This window comes from Bos mutus, chromosome 23, assembly GCF_027580195.1.
Source record: "Bos mutus isolate GX-2022 chromosome 23, NWIPB_WYAK_1.1, whole genome shotgun sequence".
NCBI lineage: Eukaryota > Metazoa > Chordata > Mammalia > Artiodactyla > Bovidae > Bos > Bos mutus.
In genome coordinates this window covers 24,821,110-24,845,054 of record NC_091639.1, presented here as the reverse complement: position 1 = coordinate 24,845,054, position 23,945 = coordinate 24,821,110, and the positions used below count along the sequence as shown (strand labels likewise).

At 44.5% G+C, this 23,945-nt stretch overlaps 1 protein-coding gene across 1 annotated transcript; it reads right to left on the bottom strand.

Annotated features, from left to right (window-relative positions):
* Window positions 1-3,795: 3,795 nt before the first annotated feature.
* On the bottom strand, window positions 3,796-22,141 carry GCM1 (glial cells missing transcription factor 1). Its single transcript, XM_005910998.2, has 5 exons — window positions 22,070-22,141; window positions 10,287-10,539; window positions 9,156-9,268; window positions 7,397-7,525; window positions 3,796-5,284 (listed from the first exon to the last, which is right to left on the bottom strand). The coding sequence occupies exons 1-5, from the start codon at window positions 22,139-22,141 to the stop codon at window positions 4,550-4,552; spliced, it is 1,302 nt and encodes a 433-aa protein (XP_005911060.1). The 3' UTR covers window positions 3,796-4,549.
* Between the last annotated feature and the right edge of the window lie 1,804 nt (window positions 22,142-23,945).

Sequence of the window (23,945 nt, the reverse complement as noted above, 5' to 3'; positions counted from 1 at the left end):
AAGTAATCGTTTGCGTTTACCAACCCCAAACACCCAGTCCATCCCTCTCCCTCCTTGACAAACACAAGTCTGATCTCTATGTCTCCCTCACCCACTCCTGAAGAGTCTCTGCATCTCACTCATGCCGTGAGCTTGGAGGTACCCAACTGGCCACCAAGACAGTCATCTTTCAACCAAGCCCCGATGTCCAGGTCCAGTTTACCTTTGACCTCTACTGGTAGGGCTGGTTGACAAAAGAAAGCAATGACTGATAAAACATTGTCAGGAGTCAAGGCCACTTAGAGGCAGGCAACACCTAAAACTAAACTAAACATAACTAAAAGCTATGGGGCTTCCCTCATAGCTCAGCTGGTAAATCATCTCCCTGCAATGCAGGAGACCCGGGTTTGATTCCTGGGTTGGGAAGATCCCCTGGAGAAGGAAATGGCAACCCACTCCAGTATTCTTGCCTGGAGAATCCCATGGACAGAGGAGCCTGACAGGCTACAGTTCATGGGATCGAAACAGTCGGACATGACTTAGCGACTAAACCACTACCATCACTAAAAGTGAAGCATGGGAAAAGGACTTGGGATTGGGGAGGGCTGGGTAGGGATGGCTGTGATTTGTAAAAGGTTTTTTGGTCCCGTCTGATGTTTCAGGCTCTGTTCTTGTTTTGCTAAATATCAAGATTGTCATTTCTAGAGATAAGGTTTGGGGCAGGGGGTGGGCAGTGTGCCTAGTTTGGCACATGTGAACTAGCTGAAATATCCAGAAAGCCTTGGACCAAACAGAAGCTGAAGTTCCCACCCAGGTAGGGCCTGTTCCCTGACAATTTCTTGAGGTGCAGGGGGAGCCTCCCAGACCCAGGAGTGTCCACCATGCCCATGGCCTCACCCCATACATAGCCTGCTCCACCCTAAGCCTGTCTTTTCTTTTTTGCCTTTTGAATATTCAATGGAGCCTAATTTAAAAGGCCCGTCTTTGTGATCGCTGTGGCTGCCAAACAGTCCCCAGTCTAAAACGTACTTTGGATCCTGTGCAAAAGTTTGAAATTCCATGCGTTGTGGTCAGGGCCTGTGTTAGGTTATTTTGACCACTGCACCGTTGTAGTAAGGACTAGCATTCAGGGCCTTCCTTTGCTTCTGTGAGTTACACAGATTCAGATGTCTTGCTACTTGGGTATATATAGTAGGCTTGTAATATTTTTCAACTGAAGACCTAGTCCTTGTCCTCAGGGAACAGTAAGGCATCCTTGAAATGACCTGAATTCAAAGCACCTGATGAAATTGTGATTCTGATTGTGCTCTAAAGGAAAGAATTTCTCTTCTCTGCAAAGATATAAACACAGGCTGGATAAGCTTCTATTTAAGAAGTTATCAAGTAGATTCATGTCTGTTCAGATACTTGCACAAGCAACCTTTAAACTTTGTTCCAACTCTTGGATCCAACGGTTACATGTCTCTAACTGGTTTTTTACACTCAAGGACCAGGCAGGATTGGGGGCTGCAAACTCCTGGGACTCTCCAAGTAGTGGTGAATTTCATGAGACACTTCTTCCTAGAAGTTTGAGCCAAAATGTTTAGCGAGCAGAGACACCTGTCTTAGAGCATGGAGGAAAGGCATTTTAGGTACTAATAAATAAATTTAATGCAGCAATGAAAATATCAAAGTTCAGCTACACACAGCAATATGATGATCCTTCTGGCTTCCCAGCCAGGATGTGAATCACCCCTCTGTCCAGGGCCTCCACACTGTATATGCTACCCACCCGGTAGTCACTTGGTGGCCATGTTGGTTATCAGACAACTGTTACAGCATCACCGTCCTTGTGTTCAAATAACCCTTATTTTACTTAATAATTGGAAAAGGAAATGGCAACCCACTCCAGTGTTCTTGCCTGGAGAATCCCATTACTTAATCCCATTACTTAATAATGGTCCCAAAGTGTAATAATAATGATGCCAGCAATTCAGATATTATCTTTCTTCTGCTGCTACTGCTAAGTCGCTTCAGTCATGTCCGACTCTGTGCGACCCCATAGACGGCAGCCTAGCAGGCTCCCCCGTCCCTGGGATTCTCCAGGCAAGAACACTGGAGTGAGTTGCCATTTCCTTCTCCAATGCAAGTGAAAAGTGAAAGTAAAGTCACTCAGTCGTGTCCGACTCTTAGCGACCCCATGGACTGTAGCCCACCAGGCTCCTCCGCCCATGGGATTTTCCAGGCAAGAGTACTGGAGTAAGGTGCCATTGCCTTCTCCGGATATTATCTTACTGAACCTAATTTATGATTTAAGTTTTGCCATAGTTATGTATGGGCTTCCCTGGTAGCTCAGTTGGTAAAGAATCCACTTGCAATGCAGGAGATCCAAATTCATTCCCTGGGTCAGGAAGATCCCCTGGAGTAGAAAATGGTGACCCACTCCAGTATTCTTGCCTGGGAAATCCCGTGGATAGAGGAGCCTAGCGGACTACAGTCTATGGGGTCGCAAGAGTCAGACACGTCTTAATGACTAAACCTCCATAGGGATATATATAGGAAAAACTTAGTATATATAGAGTTTAGTACTCTCTGTGATTTCAGGTATCCATTGGGGGTTTTGGAACATACCCACACCCTGGATAAGGGAGGATTACTGTATGCAGAGAATATCTCTAATCTTTGGAAAGCAGAGAAGAAAATAGTCCACGTTGCCTTAAGAAGGACACTAGGAGCCCAATTTTGTATCACATGCATTTGTTACTATTCAAATAGAAAAGAGCATTTATTTTGAAAATATTCGCTGATTGCACGGTTCTTTCCTGATTTTATGTCTGGGCGCACCTTTATTGTAAAGTACTTCAGCAAAAAAATGAACTGGCATTCAAATAAACTGCCTGACCATGGCCATGTTAATTATACAAGGACTCTTCTAAGCAAACATTTTCAAGCACATATTTGGAAACTGTGCTGTTCAACACTGTAAAAATAAAGATAAATGGGACAAAACTGGAGCCCTCATGGAAGGGGAAGATAGGGAGGAGAGGAGGAAGGAAAGGAGACTGTTTGGTGCCCCTGGAATGTCTCTTCGTGTAGCCGTTTAATTTTGCTGCTCTTTGTCTTTAGGAAATAGGGTTGGGTCTTATCCCTTGCCTTGATGAGTCTTAGAAATCAACTAGGGGACACATCTTATAAACCAACTCTGTATGTTTCATACTAGACAAAGTGCTAACTACTTCAGTGGTAGCGTCTTCATCTTTCTGCTCCTCTGAAGCTCTTTCACTCTCTCTGGTCCTTCGTTCCAAGAAGGCTTAGCTGAGATCCTGGGTAGTTGGCTTTTCATGTCTGCTTGGTTTGAGGTCATTTAAAGGACATTGAAAATGGAACAGATAATGCAGCTTAGATGCTGAGATTCCCAAATATTGTGGGGGAAAAAAGAGCAGAGGAAATTGCCTGCCACAGGTTGGACAAGTTTTCAATCCTCACTGTGGAGCACTCTAGTACTCCTGAAGTCTACTCTAGTACTCCTGAGGACTCCCTTAGTACTCCAGCACCCCTGAAGACTCCTCTAATACTCCTATAGTACTAGAGTGGAGGAGGACAGGCCAAGATTTTACTCACATTAAGAAATAAGTCTTGCCTTCTGCTTGCCATTGTCATTCTGACTTATCTGTGGTTGCCTTTTGAAAACTACTTCCTACAGAAATTCTTCCAACTCTCCCCTCCAGTTTTTTAAATGGCTATAAAAGATTTCAGCCATTTTTCTCCCCAGTTTTATTGAGATATAATTTTATTGATATAATTGACAAATAACATTGTATAAGTTTAAAGTGTACACCATAATGCCCTGATACATGCATATACTGCAAAATGTTTACCACATTACGAGTGGTTAATATTCATCACCAGACAGTTATAGCTTTTTTTCCCTTGCAATACTTTTTAAGCTCTATTCTCTTAACTTTCAAATATATGGTACAGTCTTGTTAACTATGGCACAGACTTGCTAACAGGCATGTTGTACCTCACATCTCCAGGACTTATTTATATTAAAACTGGAAGTTTCTACCTCTTGATCACTTTCACCCAGTTTTCCCACCCCTCACCCTCCGCCTCTGAAAATCACAAATCTGATCTCTATTTCTTATAAATCTGGGTATTTTAATATTCCACATGTAAGCAAGATCATACAATATTTGTTTTTCTCTTTCTGGCTTAGCATAATGCCCTCAAGGTCCATCCATATTGTTGCAAATGACTTGATTTCCTTCTTTTTTACAGCTCAATGGTATATATATATATATATATATTTGTATATATATACACGCACCACATTTTCTTTGCCCATGCACCTGTCTTGGGTCGCTTCCATGTCTTGGCTACTGTAAATGATGCTGCAGTGAGCACAGTGGTGCAGATGTCTCTTTAGGATAGTGATTTGGTTTCATTCCGTTATTCGTCTAGGAGTGGGATTACTGGATCATCTGGTATAGTTCTACTTTTGATCTTTTGAGGAACCTCCATACTGTTTTCCACAGTGGCTGTACCAAATGACACTCCCGCCAGCAGTGCACAAGGGTTCTGATTTGGATCATCTTAAAGGACAGAGGTTTAGAAGCATCTCATTGTTGCAGTGATCCAAACCCAGGCACCCCATTTCTTCATCAAAATCCCATTTGTTGCTCTTGCCAGGCAGGGCATATTGATGATAAGGCTGAGAGGTGTGGGTGAGGAGAAGAGGGTCTTCCTGGGGTGAATGGCATGTGGTGGGAGGGTGGTAGCTGTTAAAATCCACAGGCACCTTCTCTTCATAAAGTTCACCCCCTTGATTTGGCCATATGGGTGGATAGCTGGATTTGACTGCTGGTGGTTCCACTGGAACCGGCTGGTGGAAGGGTTCTGAAGAGCTCTGGGAAGGGGAGAAGTCGTAGGGCCAGCTGGTCAGAGGAAACGGGTAACTGGGGCAACTATTGTCATTCAGAGGACTTCGTCCCAAAGCCACATTCTTATTCCATGTCTGCAGATCACTGTAATCAGAGAAGACTCCAGAGATGGAGGGCTGGAGCAGGTCTCCACTGCTGGAGACCCGACTGTGGGACAAATCCCATTTGTCGTAGAGCTGAGGGGGGCCCAGAGTGGGAGTGAGGTTTGCCAGCTCAGAGGTACCCCCCAAACCATAGCTCTCGGTGAAGGATGAGCCGTCATTCCATGCTTTCTGCTGGGGAGTGTAACCTATCACGTGTCCGCTGTAACCAGGAGGCAGTTGGACAGCTTCCTGGAAAGACCAAGTTAAATTTTCCCAACTTTGTGTTTCACCTGGAAGAGGCTGGAAAGACAAAAGCTCGTGTTAATAAGTTAAACTCACCCTCCTACCCCAGGCACCCATGAGTGACCCTGCACAAGTAAGTGCTCTGTGCATTTTCCTCATTCCCTACATACTCGAAGCACAAACACACTTAGGGCTTTGCACAAGCACACAAGGCCTGCAAGAACTCAAGGCTGCTGCCATTTCAACGCGAAATCTGACCAACCAGGAAGGGCTGCATGGCCCTTCTTTTACTCGAACGGGAGAATGTTTAGAACATTCCACCTCAAATGCAAATCTGAAACCCTGATTGCCTCTGTGAGAAACTTGTAAGGGGTTATGTAAGACAAATCAAACCACAGCTTCAGAGTTTTACATTATCCTCAGAGGAATCTCAACTTCCTCCTTGACTTCTCTACTTTTTAATGGATTCAAGAGTTTATTTTTTTTCTCAAAACTCCAAGCTCACTTTGTTGAATCACAGACCTCTGGCATATGATGTGGTCAACTTCTTTTTCTAAATGGAGAAAGTATATCATTCTCCAGTTAATCACAAGAAAAGAATCTGCTTGAGGACTAAGTTATCTTCTTGTTTATGTAAAACTATTGACTAATAGGGCTTTCTTGGTGGCTCAGTGGTAAAGAATCTGCCTGCCAATGCAGGAGACGCAAGTTGGACCCCTGGGTTGAGAAGATCTCCTGGGAAAGAAATGGCAACCCAACCCACTCCATAGTCTTGCCTGGAAAATGCTATGGACAGAGGAGCCTGGCAGGCCACAGTCCATGGAGTCACAAAAGAGTCGGACACAACTTAGCAACTACACAACCACAACAACTGAGGAATAAGAGGATGGAGTTGGAAAGACCGACCAGGAAGGATGAGTGAGAAGAAACCTCCTGCAACTTCTGCCAGGGTTGGTAGGTGGGATAAGGGACCCGTTGCTGGGATTCAGGGGCTCCTATTTCCCTGAAATTGTGACTCAAATTATGACTTTTTTCCTTAAGGTACATTAGAACCTCCAAGGATGGACTGGCTCAATTTCTGTACTCCTGAAACGTGGACCATTGACCAGTAGAAAAAGTATGCTGCATGCTTGTTCAGTCACTTCAGTTGTGTCCACCTCTTTGTGACCTTATGGACTCTAGCCCACCAGGCTCCTCTGTTCATGGGATTCTCCAGGCAAGAATACTGGAATGAGTTGCCATGCCCTCCTCCAGGGGATCTTCCCCACCCCAGGATTGAACCTGCATCTCTTGTGCCTCCTGCATTGGCAGGCGGGATCTTTACCACTAGCAGCACCTGGGAAGCCTAGGAAAAAGTATAGGAATTAGTAAAACACTATTAAGCAGACAAACCCTACCTACAGTATAACACCCAGAAAGCCATGAACATCACAGCACAGTTTGACCGTGGGGAGAAGTGGGCATCCCCACGTCCCCAGATGACCACTGTTTTCAAAAACTGCCTGGTTGTTTCATCTTGGTGAAGTGCACTAAGGAAATCATTGGCTTTGGGGGAGAATGAAGAAGTATGAGGCTCAGATTTTATGCAGATCATTTCTTTTTGGTTCTAGCAGAAATACAGAGAGTGCCAAACACAGGTTAAGTACTAATTCAGGTCTCTTTTTAACTATAGTAGGGAAGATGATTCTGAAATTATATGGACTTTATGGTTGAGGGCATGCTACAAGGATGGTAGACATTAAGAGGAAAAGTATTCATAGTCACATGTTCAGTTTCTTTGCCAGATGCTAGCTCATAGGTGAGCCTGAAGATATATGATTTGGGGCTCTCCTTTGTAGGTTCAAAGACCTGCTATAGATTCTGCCTAGGAATTTGTGCTCAGTCGTGTCTGACTTGCAACCCCATGGACTGCACCTTCTAGGCTCTTCTGTCCATGGAATTTTCCAGGTAGGCATATTGGAATGGGTTGTCATTTCCTATTCCAGAGGATCTTCCTGACCCAGGGGTAGAACCCATATCTCTTGGGTCTCCTGTATTAGCAGATGGATTCTTTACCACTAGCGGCATGTGGGAAGCCCTCATTTGTAGGTGATGACAGGGAAATCTACTGCTGCCACCACAGGGCTGGCAAGTCCCCATATATTTTGAAGATGCATGGAGCAAGGTTACCTTTATCTCTGGGCTCTGTTTCAGCTTCGAGGAGACTGAGGAAGACGCCGAGTGCGTTTTCTTCACTGCTCTTCTGGCCTCGGCTTCCAATTTGGTTTCTGGCTTTGGATGGTCATGCTCTCCCTTTGACTTAAAGGAGAAGAAGCAGTGAAATAAACAACTAGACGTACTTTATGGTATGTAAACTCTTATCCTGTTCTCTGCTGTCGGACTGGGTGCTGTTGCAGTTGACTGTTGTCACAAGATCAAAGCAACCTTTTAATATCCTCCCAGGGTTGGATAGCATCACTGATTCAATGGACATGAGGTTGAGCAAACTCCGGGAGACAGTGAGGGACAGGGAAGCCTGGCATACTATATGCAGTCCATGGGGTTGAAAAGAGTCGGACACAACTTAGTGACTGAACAAGAAGCCCACCAACCCGCCGGCCTTTGCTGATGGCACGCCTTCTTTGCACGGTGCCTCTCCCCAGCCCTGCCACGTCACATTCATAGTGATAATGAGTAACACTGATTATACATATTCTTGAATCTTCAGCGCAATGCTGTGAGGGCCACACCATTACCATTACCCCCAGCTTACAGAGTAGGAGGCGATGGAGGCATGGAGAGATTTACCACCTGGGAAACCTCCACCAGTAAAGTGGGGAAACTGGGATCCAGAGTGTGCCAGAGCCAGCCAGCTGGAGAGCCAACTGTTGGCCATTCAGGTATTTTGTGAGCTGGTTGTTAAAAATGGCTTGACACTTTGCTGTACACCTGAAATTAACACAACACTGTAAATCGACTATGGGTGTGCGTGCATGCTCAGTCATGTCTGACTCTTTGTGACCCCATGGACCACTAGGCTTCTCTGTCTATGGGATTTTCTAAGCAAGAATACTGGAGTGGGTTGCCGTTTCCTCCTCCAAGGTACCTTCCTCCAGGGATCAAACCCATGTCTCTTGTGTCTCCTGCTTTGGCAAGCAGCTTCTCTAACACTAGCACCACCTGGGAAGCTCCCCACAAATCAACTATACTCCAATAGAATTAAAATTTTTTAAAATATATTTGTTGGAGATACTGCATGAACAAACAGGAAAGCAAGGAAAGAAAATTTCAGGTCATCCTGCGCAGTTCTACCAAAGAGATCTTTCCAGAGAATTTCTGTCAAGCTTAATATCTTCATTCTCTATTACCTTCAATATTAATTTTTGATATGCTTTTGCCATGAAACCCTGTGTTCAACCTTATGATCATGTAAGTATTATGAAAAAATGTATACTAAAATAATTAACTTAAAGAAAACCAACTTGAAATCACCCATGATGAAAATAGTTATATTCCAGAAGTTGGCAAACCCTGTACATTCAGAGCATTTTCTTTTCAGAGGCAGGTTTAGGAAGGACTCAGATCCAAACAGTCCAGCTCTCAGGGTCCATTGTTTCTACCACCTCCCTGGAGAGGACCCCTTAATACCACATTTTACCAAAAACTGAGGCTTAGGGGAGTAACGCAATGTGTCCACGTTTACTGGTCTGTGGAAGGCCAGTGCACGGGGGCTCATGTTGCCGACAGCATGTCGCCCCCTTGGAACCTGGGCTCTGCCCTTGGATCCTCTCTCAAGGTTCAGGGTACAGACGTTCATTTGCCCAGAGGGTTCCCCCAGGGAGGGTGCAGACTCCCCTCCACTTGTGCCTCTCACGGAGGCAAGTCTCCCTCATGCTCTGTGAACAGTTCTTGAAGTAAAGAGAAACGGAATCGCTAACGTAAATCCAACCTGGAAAAATATGAAGCGTCCGTCGTGCCTCCAGAAGTTGGTGACGGGAAAGCCCCCGTGGCCCCGGCAGGGAATGAGCTTCAGGGGCCCGTCGCAGTTGGGACAGCGTTTTCCTACAAAAGAGCAGAGGAAGGTGACCACGCCCGGCAGAGCCTGGCCAGCGGACCCCTGAGTCTGTGCAGCTCTGCCTGTGTCAGACTTGACTCCTGCACAGCAAAGAGTCCACCTGGGCACAGTTTCACAGACCTTCACCCACTGGGCATGACTCCTGGGCCTAGGAGACCAGACCACTAAAGCAGCCCAGGTCAGTCTCACAGGTGGTAGAGGAAGCAGTTACTTACTGAGAGGAATATTTTACAGGTTGGGGGTGGGCAGGGGGTGGGAGCTCTTTTAAGCAAAAAAAAAAAAAAAATCCTTCTCTCCTTATTTACCAATACTTCAAATTCTTTGTAAAGAGGAAAAAATCCTTTCACTTCACAATTTGAACTAAGGGTCAAGGAGCAAAACCACATGACAGAGAGAATGCAGCTGCTAAATTTCCACTAAAGTGTAAATGACTGATACCATCCTGCCCTGAGAGCAAGTTTGGAAAACAAAAGACAAGGAAAGAACTTGAGGTCTGAAGTGGGCAATGCACAGGGAATGCTGAATGCATCTATTTCACAATCTGATGAATATGATAAAAAAAAATGAAGAATTAGCATGTGATGATGGCCTGAACCTAAATGGCATGGAATTGAGCCTAACCTCATATTTAGTCCCGGGTCCCCTCTTCGGATCAAAACACTCACTGAGATCATTTGGGGGACCCCATTCCCCAAGGTGTAGGGTGGCAAGCCTGATGCACAACTTTCTCTTACACTATTCATGTATGTGACTGCACTGATGAATTATTGTTTGTCCCCTGAGTGATGCATCTTCCATTTAACAGAGGTCCCAAATCAGATCTTAACCCTGGGGAGCAGTGTTAGCGGTGGGTGCAGCGGGCACGGCAGATCTATGGGAATACAGGGGCCCCGGGGACTGGCTGGCTGTCCTTAAAATGATCTCTAGAAACAGCCCTGGTCTCCTCCACCCTCCCTTGGGAGGAGGGAGAACTTTAAGGCCCCTCAGGGCGGGAGCACTACTCACTCTGCTGCTTCTGCCGGGCCTTGTCGCAGATGGCTGGCCTCAGGTAGACCTTGCGGCCCTCGGCGACCGAGCAGTCGCGGCCGCACACCACCACGCCCAGGCAGGACTTCTTGAGGATGCGGGAGTTGTGGTTGTTGGTGTTGCGCATGGCCCAGCTGCTCAGGTGGCGCTGTGCGTTCCTGTCGTCGGAGCTGTAGATGTGTTTCTCGTAGGCATCGGGCCACTCCTGGAACCAGTCCGTCTTTTTCACGTTCTGATGAAAACACAAAGGAGATTATTATAGTTTCAGCTGAAGTCACCACTGGGCATAAAGGTGGCCTGGCGTGCAGCTCTTCTGGGCGCTGTATCTCTGGCAAAGACCAAGCTGGATCTTACCACGTGATCTGAGCATGCACAGCCTAGCTGCGGCCACGTGACCACTGGGTCCATCCCACATCTGCCCCCTGGACCAGAATGGCTTGTGATGCAGCCCTCTGCACGACTGATGCTCCTCTAGTCTTTGGTGATGAGAGTGAGGACCACTGCTCACTGAGGATGTTGGAGGGTGAAGCAACACAATGATACTCTTGCACAATGGCTGTGGACGGCACTGGGGCAGGGCAGTGGTGGTTAGCTTGTTGAGAAAGTGGAGAGTTTAATGCAAAACCACCTGAGAAACGCAGTGGAAGGCTGGAGAGCCGCTTCCTCCTCTGCGGAAACTCTCTCCCCTTTGCTCTACTCTCATGTTCGTGAACCTCAAACGGGGTGGAGGAGTAAGGACAAGTTGAGCTTGATTGAAAACTTTCATGTTCCTGCCCGGGACTGACACAGTTCCCTGCCCATGGATACCCAACTAAACAAAACTCTCCTCTTTAAGTGGGCAGGGACACGGGACACTTAATCCTCATAGCATAAGTTATTTGACTTTCTGTGCCTCTGTTTCTTCATGTGTATAATAGAAATAACCAGACCTACCTACCTCGAGTGGGTCTGAGAGTTACATAGGATAACATATCAAAAGTATTTAGCACATCACCTAGCAGGCAGGGAGCTCTGGCTGAATGTTAGTGAAGTTATGGCACGTGGCCACGTTTGGCCAGTTCTTAGAGTGAGAATCATTAGCAATCTCAGTGGTCAAACTTAAGCAGTGCCCATTCTTGCAGCTTCCAGAGACTTGGTATAAGAAACATTTTCAACAAGAAGCTTCTGGAAGGTTAGGGTTTAGATTCTAGAAGCTCCAGAAGGGTGCTTCTCCTTTGCTCCTCAAGCAAGAAAACATAGCATAGAATGTGAGAAAGGAAAAACAAGACGTTTGAGAAGGAAAAGCAAACATCAGGATGGAAGGGCAGCTCCAGGAGGTCATGTCTCTCCAAGTTGGAGTTCAAGCGTAGAAGACGCCAAAGAACTTTGTAACATGCGATTCTGGGTAGGCAGCTGTCTCTGAAGCCTCATTTTGTTCTTCTCTTAAATGGGGATATTGATAAAACACTCTCCACAAAAGTACTTGGAAAAGCAGATGTGTTGTAAACTAAGTTTTATATTATTAATGATAGTTGTCATTTGTATGGAATTTCATGGAGATTGAAATGGGTCTGAGGAAATAAAAATGAGAGGTTTTATGTACATGAGAGGTAGTACTAATTAACAGTGATGAGCTAGGGTCTGCAAGCTAGGACCATGGGCCAAATCCAGTCCAGTGTCTGTTTTTTTAAAAAATATATTTATTTATTTGGCTGCATCAGGTCTTAGTTTTGACATGTGAACTCTTAGTTGCAGTATGTGGGATCTAGTTTCCTGACCAGGGATCGAACCCAAGCCCCTGCTGTGGGAGCACAGAGTCTTAGCCACTGGACCACCAGGGGAGTCCCCAATGCCTGTTTTTGTAAATAAAGTTTTATTGGAATCCAGCCATGTTCATTCATATGTGTTGTCTGTGAAGACGTTTACACACCACGACAGAGTCCAGTAGGTGCAGTCAAGACTGTATGACCCACAAAACCTAAACTATTTACTATCTGGCCCTTCACAGAGAGCTAGCAGGAGCACAGGCCCTTCACTGCTAGCAGGAGCACAGCTTGCGGAGGCACTTGGCCAGGGTGCGGGCCTTACCCTGGGAGGGTTCCTTCCCGCGCAGGGCTCCACTTTCTGCTCTGTGAGATGGGGGCCGTGCGAGTACCTGCCCGACAGGGATGTTTGAAGACTGAACAGGTTACCATACACAAAACATTCAAAATAGTGCTTGCTACTCACAGCAGCCAAGACATGGAAGCAACCTCAGTGTCCACTGACAGATGAATGGATAAAGAAGTTGTAGTACATACATATCATGGAATATTCAGCCATGAAAAGGAATGAAATAACACCATTTGCGGCAGCGTGGATGGACCTAGAGATGATCATACTAAGTTGAAGCAAGTAAAAAAAAGACAAATATTATATCGCTTATATGTAGAATCTAAAAAAAAAAAAAGATACAGGGAATTGCCTTGTGGTCCAGTGGTTAGGACTCTGTGCTTTCACTGCCGAGGCCCTGGGCTCATTCCCTGGTCAAGAAACTAGGATCCTGCAAGTTGTGTGTAGCAGGGGGGAAAATAAAGGAAAAAAAAATTTAAATGATACAAATGAATTTATCTACGAAATAAAAAGAAAGTCACAGACATAGAAAACAAACTTATGCTTACCAAAGAGGAAAGCAGAGAGGGCTAAATTAGGAGTTTGGAGTTAGCAGATGCAAACTACTATATATGTAAAATATACTAAAAAGAAAAAAAAAAAGGTCCTACTGTATAGCACAGGGACGTCTATTTGATTTCCTATAATAAACCGTAATGGAAAGGAATATGGAAAAGAATATATATTGATAAATGTATAACTGAATCACTTTGCTGTATACCAGAAACTAAAGCAACGTGGCAAATCTACTATACATCAATAAAAAATAAAGCCAGTACCTGGCACACAGCAAGTTCCACATCAGTGTTAGCTGTTAGTCTTCTGATCTTGGGCAACACACACCAGCCACTGGGTGTGAGGGCCAGCAGCTTTTAGGAGATGACCCCCAGAGAAGTCACTTGACACTTTAAACCTTGTTTAGCCAAATGTAAGACAGGAGTCCAGGCCCCAATAAAACCAAAGCTTCGTGGGCACAGCTCCTGGTTTTGAGCTTTTCTCTCAGAACAGTGCAACGATAGCTCCGCTGTGCCGTCCAGTGGTGAGGAAAGGGGACGCTGCTCCAGAAGGGCAGGGGAAAGGAGGTGGTGTCTCGGGGTGGGGTTCCCCTCTCCAAAGGCGACTGCGTCTAGTTTCTAGGAAAGAGGCCCAGCTGGGCCAAGATGCTGAGTGAGCTGTGTTCTCCAGTTCTCCCTCCAGCTTCTCTGGTAAATCTGAGTGGTATTAATTCAACACACAGCCTCGGGCAGCCCCCGGAGGCAGCCCCCTCCGCCCCTCCTGCTTCCTCCACCCACCTTCTCTTCTCTTCCTTCTGATCCAAAGCTCTAAACAGTGCTCTCTTCTGCCTCAGACATGCCGCCAAAAGCATAACATTTTATCTTCTCAAGTAATAACAAGGTAGGTTAAAACGTTAAAATGTGGACCTGTAACAATCTGGGCTGCAGAAATCTACCAGTGGATTTGAATTATTCCAATACAAAGCACAGATGTCAGGGCAGCAGAAACAAGAACAGGTGGTCTTGAAGGAAAGCTGAGATTTCTGTGATTTAAAGGTGAGGGATGGGATTTCCCTGGCTGTCCAGTGCCTAAGATGCCAAGCTCTCACTGCAAGGGGTCTGGATTCAAACCCCGGTTGGGGAACTCGGTCCTACATACTGCTACTAAGAGGTCCCATGCTGCAACGAAGATGCAAATAAGACCCAGTGCAGCCAAGTAAATACATAAATACTTTTTTTTTAAAATAAATAAAATAAAGGTGAGGGGCCCCTTCAGTCTGGTCAATGGCATAGACCCCACAAACCAGAAGGAACCTACAGTGTTTGTGAGAGCAATTCAAATACTCCAGTTAAAGCAAGGACTCCCTGCCAGTGGAGCAAGAAGCACTCTGAACTGCCTTTTCTTTCTCTCTCAGTTTAATCCATGTTTTCGCTTCCCTATGAGGTTTCCTCTTTGATGAATTATTTAGAAATACATTGTTTAGTTTCCGTGTATTTACAGAATTTCCTGTTGTCTTTTGTTATTAATGTCTGGTTTGGATCCACTGTAGTTGAACACACTCTGTGTTTTCGATTACTTTAATATTGTTGAGGTTCGTTCTAAAGCCCACATGGTTTATTCTGCATTCCACGGTATGTTAAGCTTTTTTTTCCATCAGCTCCTCCACCGGTACCTTAGTTTTCCAATTCCATTAATAAGCCAGTAATAAGTTTGACAACGTACAATCTCAAGAAAAATACCAGGAGCAAGAGTATTTACGTCAAGATATTTTCTTGGCTATTTACATATGACCAATCTTGTGACTTGGACTTTTGTGGGATTTCTGACATTTTTTGACATTGCAAATATGAGAAAACCCAGATTCCAGTGATGCAAAGGAATCCAGGTATCAAATGAATGATAGGGAACTCTGAAAATCTACTAAAATTTAAGGCTGCTGCTGCTAAGTCGCTTCAGTCGTGTCCGACTCTATGCGACCCTGTAGACCGCAGCCCACCAGGCTCCCCCGTCCCTGGGATTCTCCAGGCAAGAACACTGGAGTGGGTTGCCATTTCTTTCTCCAACGCGTGAAAGTGAAGTCGCTCAGTCATGTCCGACCCTCAGCGACCCCATGGACTGCAGCCCACCAGGCTACCCCGTCCATGGGATTTTCCAGGCAAAAACACTGGAGTGGGATGCCAAAAGGAAGAACGATTATTTCTTAATCTTGTTTAACAATTCCTCACAAAACATTTCCCTCTTTTCAGATCTTCTGTTTATTTTTATTTCTAAATTTTCATGAGTAACTCTTTGTTTTCCCTCTTGGTTAAGAAGTTTATAATTTAAAGGGAATATTCTTAAGGTTTCCAACATATAAATATAACAAATTTATATTGTATTATATTGTGGGTAATATCATTGGTGGTTTAATGAATATTTCTGTGATTTCTGTATGTAATTTTTGTCCCTAAGAGACTTAGTCTTCTAAGTCACTCAAAATCTTTGAGGCTGTGCAATGATAGCACCTATCATTCTTTCCTCATTCTCATTTATTTAACTACTTGAAGTTTTAATGGGTATCTTAAGAAATATACATTGTTACATAAAACTAATGAGCTAAAATCAAAATTCTGAAATGAGATATCAAAAATATTGATATTAGCATGCTATTATATTAAAAATGATTTTCCCTTGGGATATAATCCACTGTAGTGTAAAACAATTATCTGCCAGGTTTCCCTTAATAAGAATAGCTTATAAATTCCTCATAAGTAAATGTTTCCAAATAAAACAGGGTTAGCAAACAGATACATGTTTAAATAAATCAGAGAGAGGGAAAAATTAGATATTACCAATGGAGCACAGAAAAAAAAATGTATCCAGCATTTTGATTTACCTTCAACCTTTTGGGAACTTACCTCTCTGAACCAACTGGAAACCCAACTCCAAATGTTTTCAAAGATAGAAATTCAATTCGACTAAACGCTTTTGAGTTAACTTAAGCATTACTGCCTTTGGGTAATCTTGCAATTTCCTACCTTTATTAAAGGTCAAGATGCAGGTCAAAAACTTCCATATTTGCTTGGACAACACTAAGGTGGGACAGAGTGCCCCAGCTTTCAAATTCTGTCACCCTCTACCTTTTCTTTTCTCCCTTTCCTTCCCAATTCCATGCGGCTAAGCAAGGGACCTCCTGGCAGGCACCCAACGAGAGTCTCTGCTGCCATCCCCACCACCCCAGAAGCAGAGGGCAGCAGAAGAAGTCTGGCCTCCAAAGTGGGGGGACCCAATGACCACGGGGTCCATACATGTGGAGATGTCCCAGGGAGTTCAAATGACACTGAGAACAAGGAGAATGCCAGGCAAAGAGGACAAAGTCACGAGTGTCCCCGCCAGACCAACAGCAAGGTGACCTGACCATGCAGTCAGATAATAATTCACCAGAAATGCAGACTCATATTTACCCCTTAGCTCCCTAGCACCAAGATACATCTGATTATAACTAGCTTGTTCTGATTACATGTATCCACACAAATTCACAGAAGGAGCTCAGAGATTCACTTTTGCCCAGAAGACTGAGGCAAAGGAAATAATGCTTGTCAAAACCATGGTCCAGGAACGAACTCATCAGAGACATGGCCTCGTTGGGGTTGATTCTCCAGGCTTCAGGTGGCCCTGTATTTATGTTTAGCCTATGTATAGTTTAAGATTTTCTCTACAAAAAGTATATTTAAACCTTGGAATTGTGTGAGTTAATAGCTCCGTGTGGCTTTGGTTGTGGGTTTAATCGGCAAACTGCTCATATTCAAGGAACAAAATGATTCGGGGTGTTTGTCTGCTGTGGGGCTATTGGAGTACCTTGTGCTTCTGCTCAGAGAATCTGGCAGGTGCAGGGAGCAGAGCAACCACTCCCGTCTCCCTGTTCAGTGGGTACTATTGAGAAGAAAAAGGAATTGGTTTTCTTCCCGATTTTCAACCAGAAAAAAAAGAAAGAGATTTCTTCATCATTCAAGGCTCTCAAGTATTACAATCAATGTTAATGAGAAGCATCCTTGTAATGAACCATGTATGTACATGCTAAGTCGCTTCAGTCGTGTCAGACTTTTTGTGACCCTATGGACAGTAGCCCGCCAGGCTTTTCTGTCCATAGGATTCTCCAGGCAAGAATACTGGAGTGGGTTGCCATGCCCTCCTCCAGGACATCTTCCCAACCCAGGGATAAAACCTGCATCTCTTACACCTCCTGCAGTTGGAAGGCAGGTTCTTTACCATGAGTGCCACCTGGGAAGCCCAATGAACCATGTGGTGAGCATTTTTAACAGAGGTTAAGACTAACCCAACCCAGACTTTTGCGGCTTGGATCAAGCAAACCCTACAGCAATTATATTTGAACTTCCAAAGTAGTTTAAGGGAATAGAAAAGGAAAACAAAATCAGTGTATTATGTTGGACTGGAATAAAGAGGCATTTATCAATGATGGTTTTGAGTAAGTTAAGCGCCTGCAGTTCTGGGCTGACTCCGTGGAGGCTGGATAAAGTAGAAGTGGTATCAAATTAACCACAAGTTAGACAAGTGATCAGAAATGAGTTCCAGGAAGATTTATAAAGACAAACATGCAGCTGAAAGAAGGGAGGAGGGCACATGAAACAATCCTGCCTCCAAACCATCTTTCAGGCCGCTTGTCTCCCAGATCTCCTTACTGAATGCCTGTGCATGGATCCCCTGTAGGGAGCCTTTGAACTTCAAAGTGCTCTACTTTGCCTTGTTTGTCTTATCTTCATCTGACCTAATCCTCTCACCTTTTACAATATACTTGTCCAGAGAGAGCCCTTTTGCCAAATGCTCAGCCTTTATCCCCATGCCTGAAAGTAAGTGAAAGTGTTAGTCGCTCAGTCGGGTCAGACTCTTTACGATCCCTGTGGACTGGAGCCCGCCAGGCCCCTCTGTCCATGGGATTTCCCAGGCAAGAATACTGGAGTGGGTTGCCATTTCCTTCTCCAGGAGATCGTTCCAACCCAGGGATCAAACCTGAGTCTTCTGTATTGCAGGTAGGTTCTTTACTGTCTGAGCCACCAGGGAAGCCAAAGCCTACAGTACTCAGTATTCCCAGTCAGTCTTCCATCCAAGTACTAACCAGGCCTGACACTGCTTAGCTTTTGAGATCAGATGAGATGGGGCGTGTTCAGGGTAATACAGCTGTAGACATATCAGAGTCATGCTAAATTATATACGCCCTCCTTCAGTGCCTCTGGCATTTTTTTTATATGGCATTGATTCTCTGTTCCGACACTGATCTTGTTCCACTGGCCCAAATCATGAGTCCTTCCATGAAAGTTAACATGGGGTAACAGCCTCTGCATCCAGTGGTATTTGACACATCCCATTGACATCAAAAATCTCTGATGTCCTGATGAGGATGTCATCGTTCACTATTGCCAAAAATTAATTCATAGATCTTGATCTGTGATGTAGAAAGGGCCTTTGGAGTTTCCAGGACCAGAAGATGCAACAAGAACTCAGGTAACCATCTTGAAACTTGAAGCAAGTGAGTGGATTAATAAGAAAGAAATTTATCTACAAGTTGCAGGAATTTGTAGGAATCGTGGCAAGAACATGCAAATATGAAAAATAAACTATAAATTCTTTGTATGGGGGGACAGAGAATGAAATTGGGGAAATGTATAATAGTAGTAAGCCAGTGATTGCTATTATAGATGGAATTCTTTGAAACATTTTTTTTAATGCTCAAACAGATGGTCTGAGGACCACTCATTGCCTAAGGGGCTCCATGGAAAAACAGAGAGAGCTTTGTGGTCAAAAATAAGTTAGGGCGGTATTGCCAACACAGCCTCCTCTTGGGAGAGCCATAATGCAGTAAGAAAAACACTATGTCTGCAGCAGAGAGATTGGCTTAGGGAATCCTCCAGTGGTTAGGACTCTGCATCTCCACTGCAGGGGGCATGCATTCAAAACTAAGATTCCACATGATGCATGGCATGGGGGAAAAAAAAGAAGAAATTGGCTTAACTTGGTTGAACTTAGTCCTTCTTTCCTTCCTTTATAACATCCATTAAAATTCCTTGTAACTTACACACTACAGAACACATTTTGAGAACACATCTGTTCTAAACAACTTAGAGATTCAAGCAAGGTATATGAAGAATTACTATTTTACTTTTACAGAGGAGATAATGAAAACAAGAAAACGGATTTGTTTAGAGTCACCCAGATGATAAGCCACGGACCCACTCATTCATGGATTTCATACTTGCCCTTTCTTGTTTAGTAAGTGCCAGGCCCTGTGCTTGGCACCCCGTCCCTGTCCGAGGGCACAGGCCACCTTCTGAATCTTGAGTCACCAGATCCTCGACTGTTAGAACTAAGAGTCCGGAAGAGACTACTTAGTGCAACAACTTCATTATCAGAAGAGGAAAGGGGACCTCAGAAATGCTAAACCACTCTATGAAGTTCTACAGGTAAAAGGAGGCAAGACTGGAATTCAAAGCCTAGGCCTGGTCTCCTAGCCTTGTGCTTCTCATCATACACTGGTCTGCCTTCAGAAACACTCTCAAAATGTAAAATCTACTGTGTTTGGCTTCAACACCTTCTATTTTTCGCCTCAGCTGGGTCTTGATACGATTCCACAGCCCCATAAATCCAGATAAGGACTATGTCGACTCTGCTCAGAAAATGTGCGTGCGTGCTTGGTCACTTCAGTCGTGTCTGACTCTTTGCAGCCCCATGGACTGTGGCCCACCAGACTCCTCTGTCCATGGGGTTTTCCAGGCAAGAATACTGGAGTGGGTTGCCATGTCCTTCTCCAAAATACTAAGGCACCATTTGCTCTTTTAATCATTTCCCTGGCATATTTAACAAACTGAAGAACACTTATCTATTTCCATGAGCAACCAAAGTTTTTCTACAAACTAAAAATGGTGCATTTCCAGAATTGAATGTGGACTTTTCTTGTAAATGTCTCTGGTATCTGAGAAGGCTTAAGTTTTGGAAAATTCATGTTGGAACATGAACCTTTATGAACCCTGAGATCCCCTCCAGGGACACGGTTCTTTCTTTTGTCTATAGATTTGATGAATGATATGAATCCTCTGCCCTAGAAAAACTACATGTTAGCACAGTGTTCTTAGACCCCATTAGAGGGCCCGCTCTAGGATGGGGATTTGCGAAATCATCTATATACCTGCTCCCTTCAACTCTGGTTTTTGAAGATGTCCAGTTTCTCTATTTGGGCCCTGCAATCACGAATTAGGATTATGGGTCTCTGAGACAGCAGTAATTAAAATTTACCTTAAAGTTTCCCCTAAAACAGCTACCACTGTTATAAACCAATTACAAGCAACTATAAACACAAACCCTTAAAATAGATAGTTGCATGATTTAGCCGTGGTATATTTAGCCATCCTTAAATGAATGGCAAGTAAGGCATATTAGTGCTTCCTAGCTCTTCCAAAACTTACCAGGAGAGAATGGGGGAGGAAGTTTAAGGGGAAACATAAAAAGAAGCACTTCACTAGAGTGAAATTTGGAATGATCTGGAAGCCTTCTTTAGAGTGAAATCTGGAATGAGTATAAATCAAAACTACTGGAAAAAAAACCAACAATAACTGTGGAATCTCCATTCCCTCTCCTCTGCTTGGGATAATTCAAATTTCTCATTCCCCAGAATCAGGCAAATGAACGTGACCTTCCACTAGATGGTTCTGGCAGTCTCATCTTAGCTTTCCCAGGAACCTTTCCCAATGACTTCCAGTGAAAACCTTCTTCACTGGAAGAAAGACCAAAACGTGGAGTCAAGGAAAGCAGTTTTAAACAACTAATGTTGGAAATTGCCTGGTGGTCCTGTGGTTAAGACTCAATGCTTTCACTGCTGTGACCTGGGATTCAGTTCCCAGTTGGGGAACTAAGATCTCACAAGCCATGTGGCTCAGCAAAAAAAAAAAAAAAAAAAGATAAAACAACTGTTTTCCACCAAATTAAGAGTTTAAAATGCCAGTTGCCAGGCCTTCCCTGGTGGCACAGTAGACGGGAATCCGCCTGTCGATGGAGGGGACACGGGATCAATCCCTGGTCTGGGACGATTCCACAGGCCGCAGAACAACTAAGCCCGTGTGCTGCAACTACAGAAGCCTGTGTGCTTAGAGCCGGTGCTCCACAAGAGAAGCCACTGTAATGAGAGGCCCGAGCCCTGCAATGAAACGTAGCCCCGGCTTGCAGTAACTAGAGAAAGTCCGCGCAAAGCAAGGTAGACCCAGTGCAGCCAAAAATAAACAAAATAAAAAAAACTTTAAAATGTCATTGCCAAAGATGAAGGCAAAGAAAACATGAAATGGAAGCCGCTCTGTTAGCTGGAGAGTAGCCCCACGTGCGCAGACTGTGTAGTAGTCACAGAAGTTCTAGAAGAGAACTCTCACCGGGACATCCCAAAGACAGATTTAGGTTAAACCCATTATTCCCAGCAAATAAGTTTGTATGGGAGCTCGTGTGTTACAGAGAGTCAATCTGCAGACACATTATCATGGATTTCATTCTACCAGCTAGCCAGGCGGGTGGCATTGGAACCAAAACAACTACGAAAGGCAGGGGAAATAACACTTTCTTTGCTTCAGTCTGTAACCAGGGGAGTCTGGTCTGTGAGGGCCTTCTCAAATCATGGATTTAGGAATTTCCTCTTAAAAGTCCTCAGTCAGAGGCTTCCCTGGTGACTCAGTGTGAAGAATCTGCCTGCCAATGCAGGAGACACAGGTTCCATCCCTGGTCCAGGACGATCCCTCGTGCCACAGAGCAGCTAAGCCTGTGCACCACAAGTATCAAGCCTGTGCTCTGGAGCTTGGGAGCTGCAACTACTGAAGCCTGGTGCCCTAGAGCCTGTGCTCTGCAACAAGAGAAGCCACCAAAATGAGACACCTGGGCACCGCAACTAGAGAAAAGCCCATGCATCAACGAAGACCCGGCGCAGCCAAAAATAAATACATCAAAGTCATATACATTAAAAAAGTCCTTGGTTGGATGTCCAAACGAAACTCTGTAGGAGAGGCATTTATTCAGCTGGGACCCTCACCCAAGTTCCTTCCAGGTCTTGGCAAGTTACGTTCAAGGCTTCACAGCCAAATGCTGAGCACAGCATGAGAACAGGTACATACCTGCGGCAGCTTCATATCATTAATATCCCAGCTTAGTTCTTTGTCTGCAGAATCCGCGTTCTCAGGTTCCATGATGAAGTCAGGTCACCCACAGGTTTCCGTCTATCCAGCTGCTCTAGAAGCACTTGAGAATTTTGCTCTCAAAGGCTCTTACAGTTGGATCAGTCCACCCAAGCAGTTTAGACCAGGAGACTGCTTTCCAACACTAAAAAATAAATGACAATGATACTGATCATTAAAGAGATAAAAATCAGTGCTCTTGGGTGGAGGGGGAGGGGAGGGAGGTTCAAGAGGAAGAGGACATAGGTATACTTGGGACTGATTTGCATTGTTGTATGGCTAAAACCAGGACAACTCTGTAAAACAGTTATCCGCCAGTTGAAAATGACTTTTAAGAAAAGGAATTCAGGAGAAAATATCATTAAAAATACCAGCGCTTGTCTGCCAGAAAAGACTGTTTCACTGATATTTTGGGAAGCACCAACATACAAACAAAAACAAAATGTAGGAGCCATTAGTGAGCCTGCTGGAGTAAAGCTTGACCATGCGGAAGAACATCACTTTCACCCTCAGATTTGGGCTACCTTCCTGGTTGCTAGCCCCAAGTGCAAAGGCCTCTATAAGTACCATGGTCACCTGTAGCCAATGGTTAGGACCTTTTCCTCCATATATCGGGCTGGGGAGGGAGGGATACCTGGCTTGGAGTTGTTTCCATGGATACACCTTCAAAATTAGCTACCCTGTGGGTGTGTTACAAGAGGGGAACATCACAGCCAGATGTGTCTAGAAGTCTTTTTAAAATTTAAATTCCCATAGAGATTAATAATCCGGCATATATTTTATATATTGGAGAAGGAAATGGCAACCCACTCCAGTACTCTTGCCTAGAGAATCCCATGGACGGAGGAGTGTGGTAGGCTACAGTCCACGGGGTCACAAAGAGTCGGACACGACTGAGCGACTTCACTCATATATTTTATATCTTCAAATATTCTCAAATGATTATCAGATTCCTCTAAAACCTTGGCACTATTGACATTGAAAACCTGTTTTATAATCTTTGTTGTGGGGCTTGGATTGGAGGATACTTAACAGCATCCTTTGGTCTCTGCCCATTAGGTGTTGGCAGCAACCCACCCCTCCTTGTTGACCACCAACCGTATCTCCAGACATTGCCAAATATCTCCCGGAGGGAAAAACTGAGGACTACTGCTCTAAAATAGTGTTTCTCACCGTTGTTTAATCCGAAGCACCCTTCAAGACTTTCTGACTTCAGCAATCTCACTCTTCCCTGCTCGCCACAAGAAAATTCTGTCTGATCTTACTTTCATTAAATTGTTCAGCCTCTTTTCTCCACTGAATTTCCTCACTGAGCTATCCTTATTTAACCACTCTTTATATCCTTAATTAACGTTTAATTAAGCAATTGTTTCCTGATCCTCGCTGACGCCATCCCCACTTCGAATTCCCTGGATCTACCGGGGCTGGACCCCGGCAGTAGATATTAAAAAATGTTTGTGCAAATTGTATCCCACCCCCTCCACACAAGAAATACTAGTTTCTAATTATAATTGGTTTAAGGGGATTTGTTGTTCGGTGGCTCAGTTGTGTCCAACTCTTTGCAACCCCTTGGACTGTAGCACACCAGGCTCCTCTGTCTTCCATCATCTCCCGAAGTTTGCTCAAATTCATGTCTATAAAAGGAACTTACCCTCCCCTCCCCCCAAAAAAGTAAAAAGAAGGAAAGATATTTAAAGTGTTCAACTCTGAGGGAGGGGGCGGAAATCATTTTGAGATGACATGTGCTTGCTAGTAGAATATGAAGTAAGACATGTTTACATGTGTGACATTTCCGTGCCTTGGTGCTCTAGAGCCA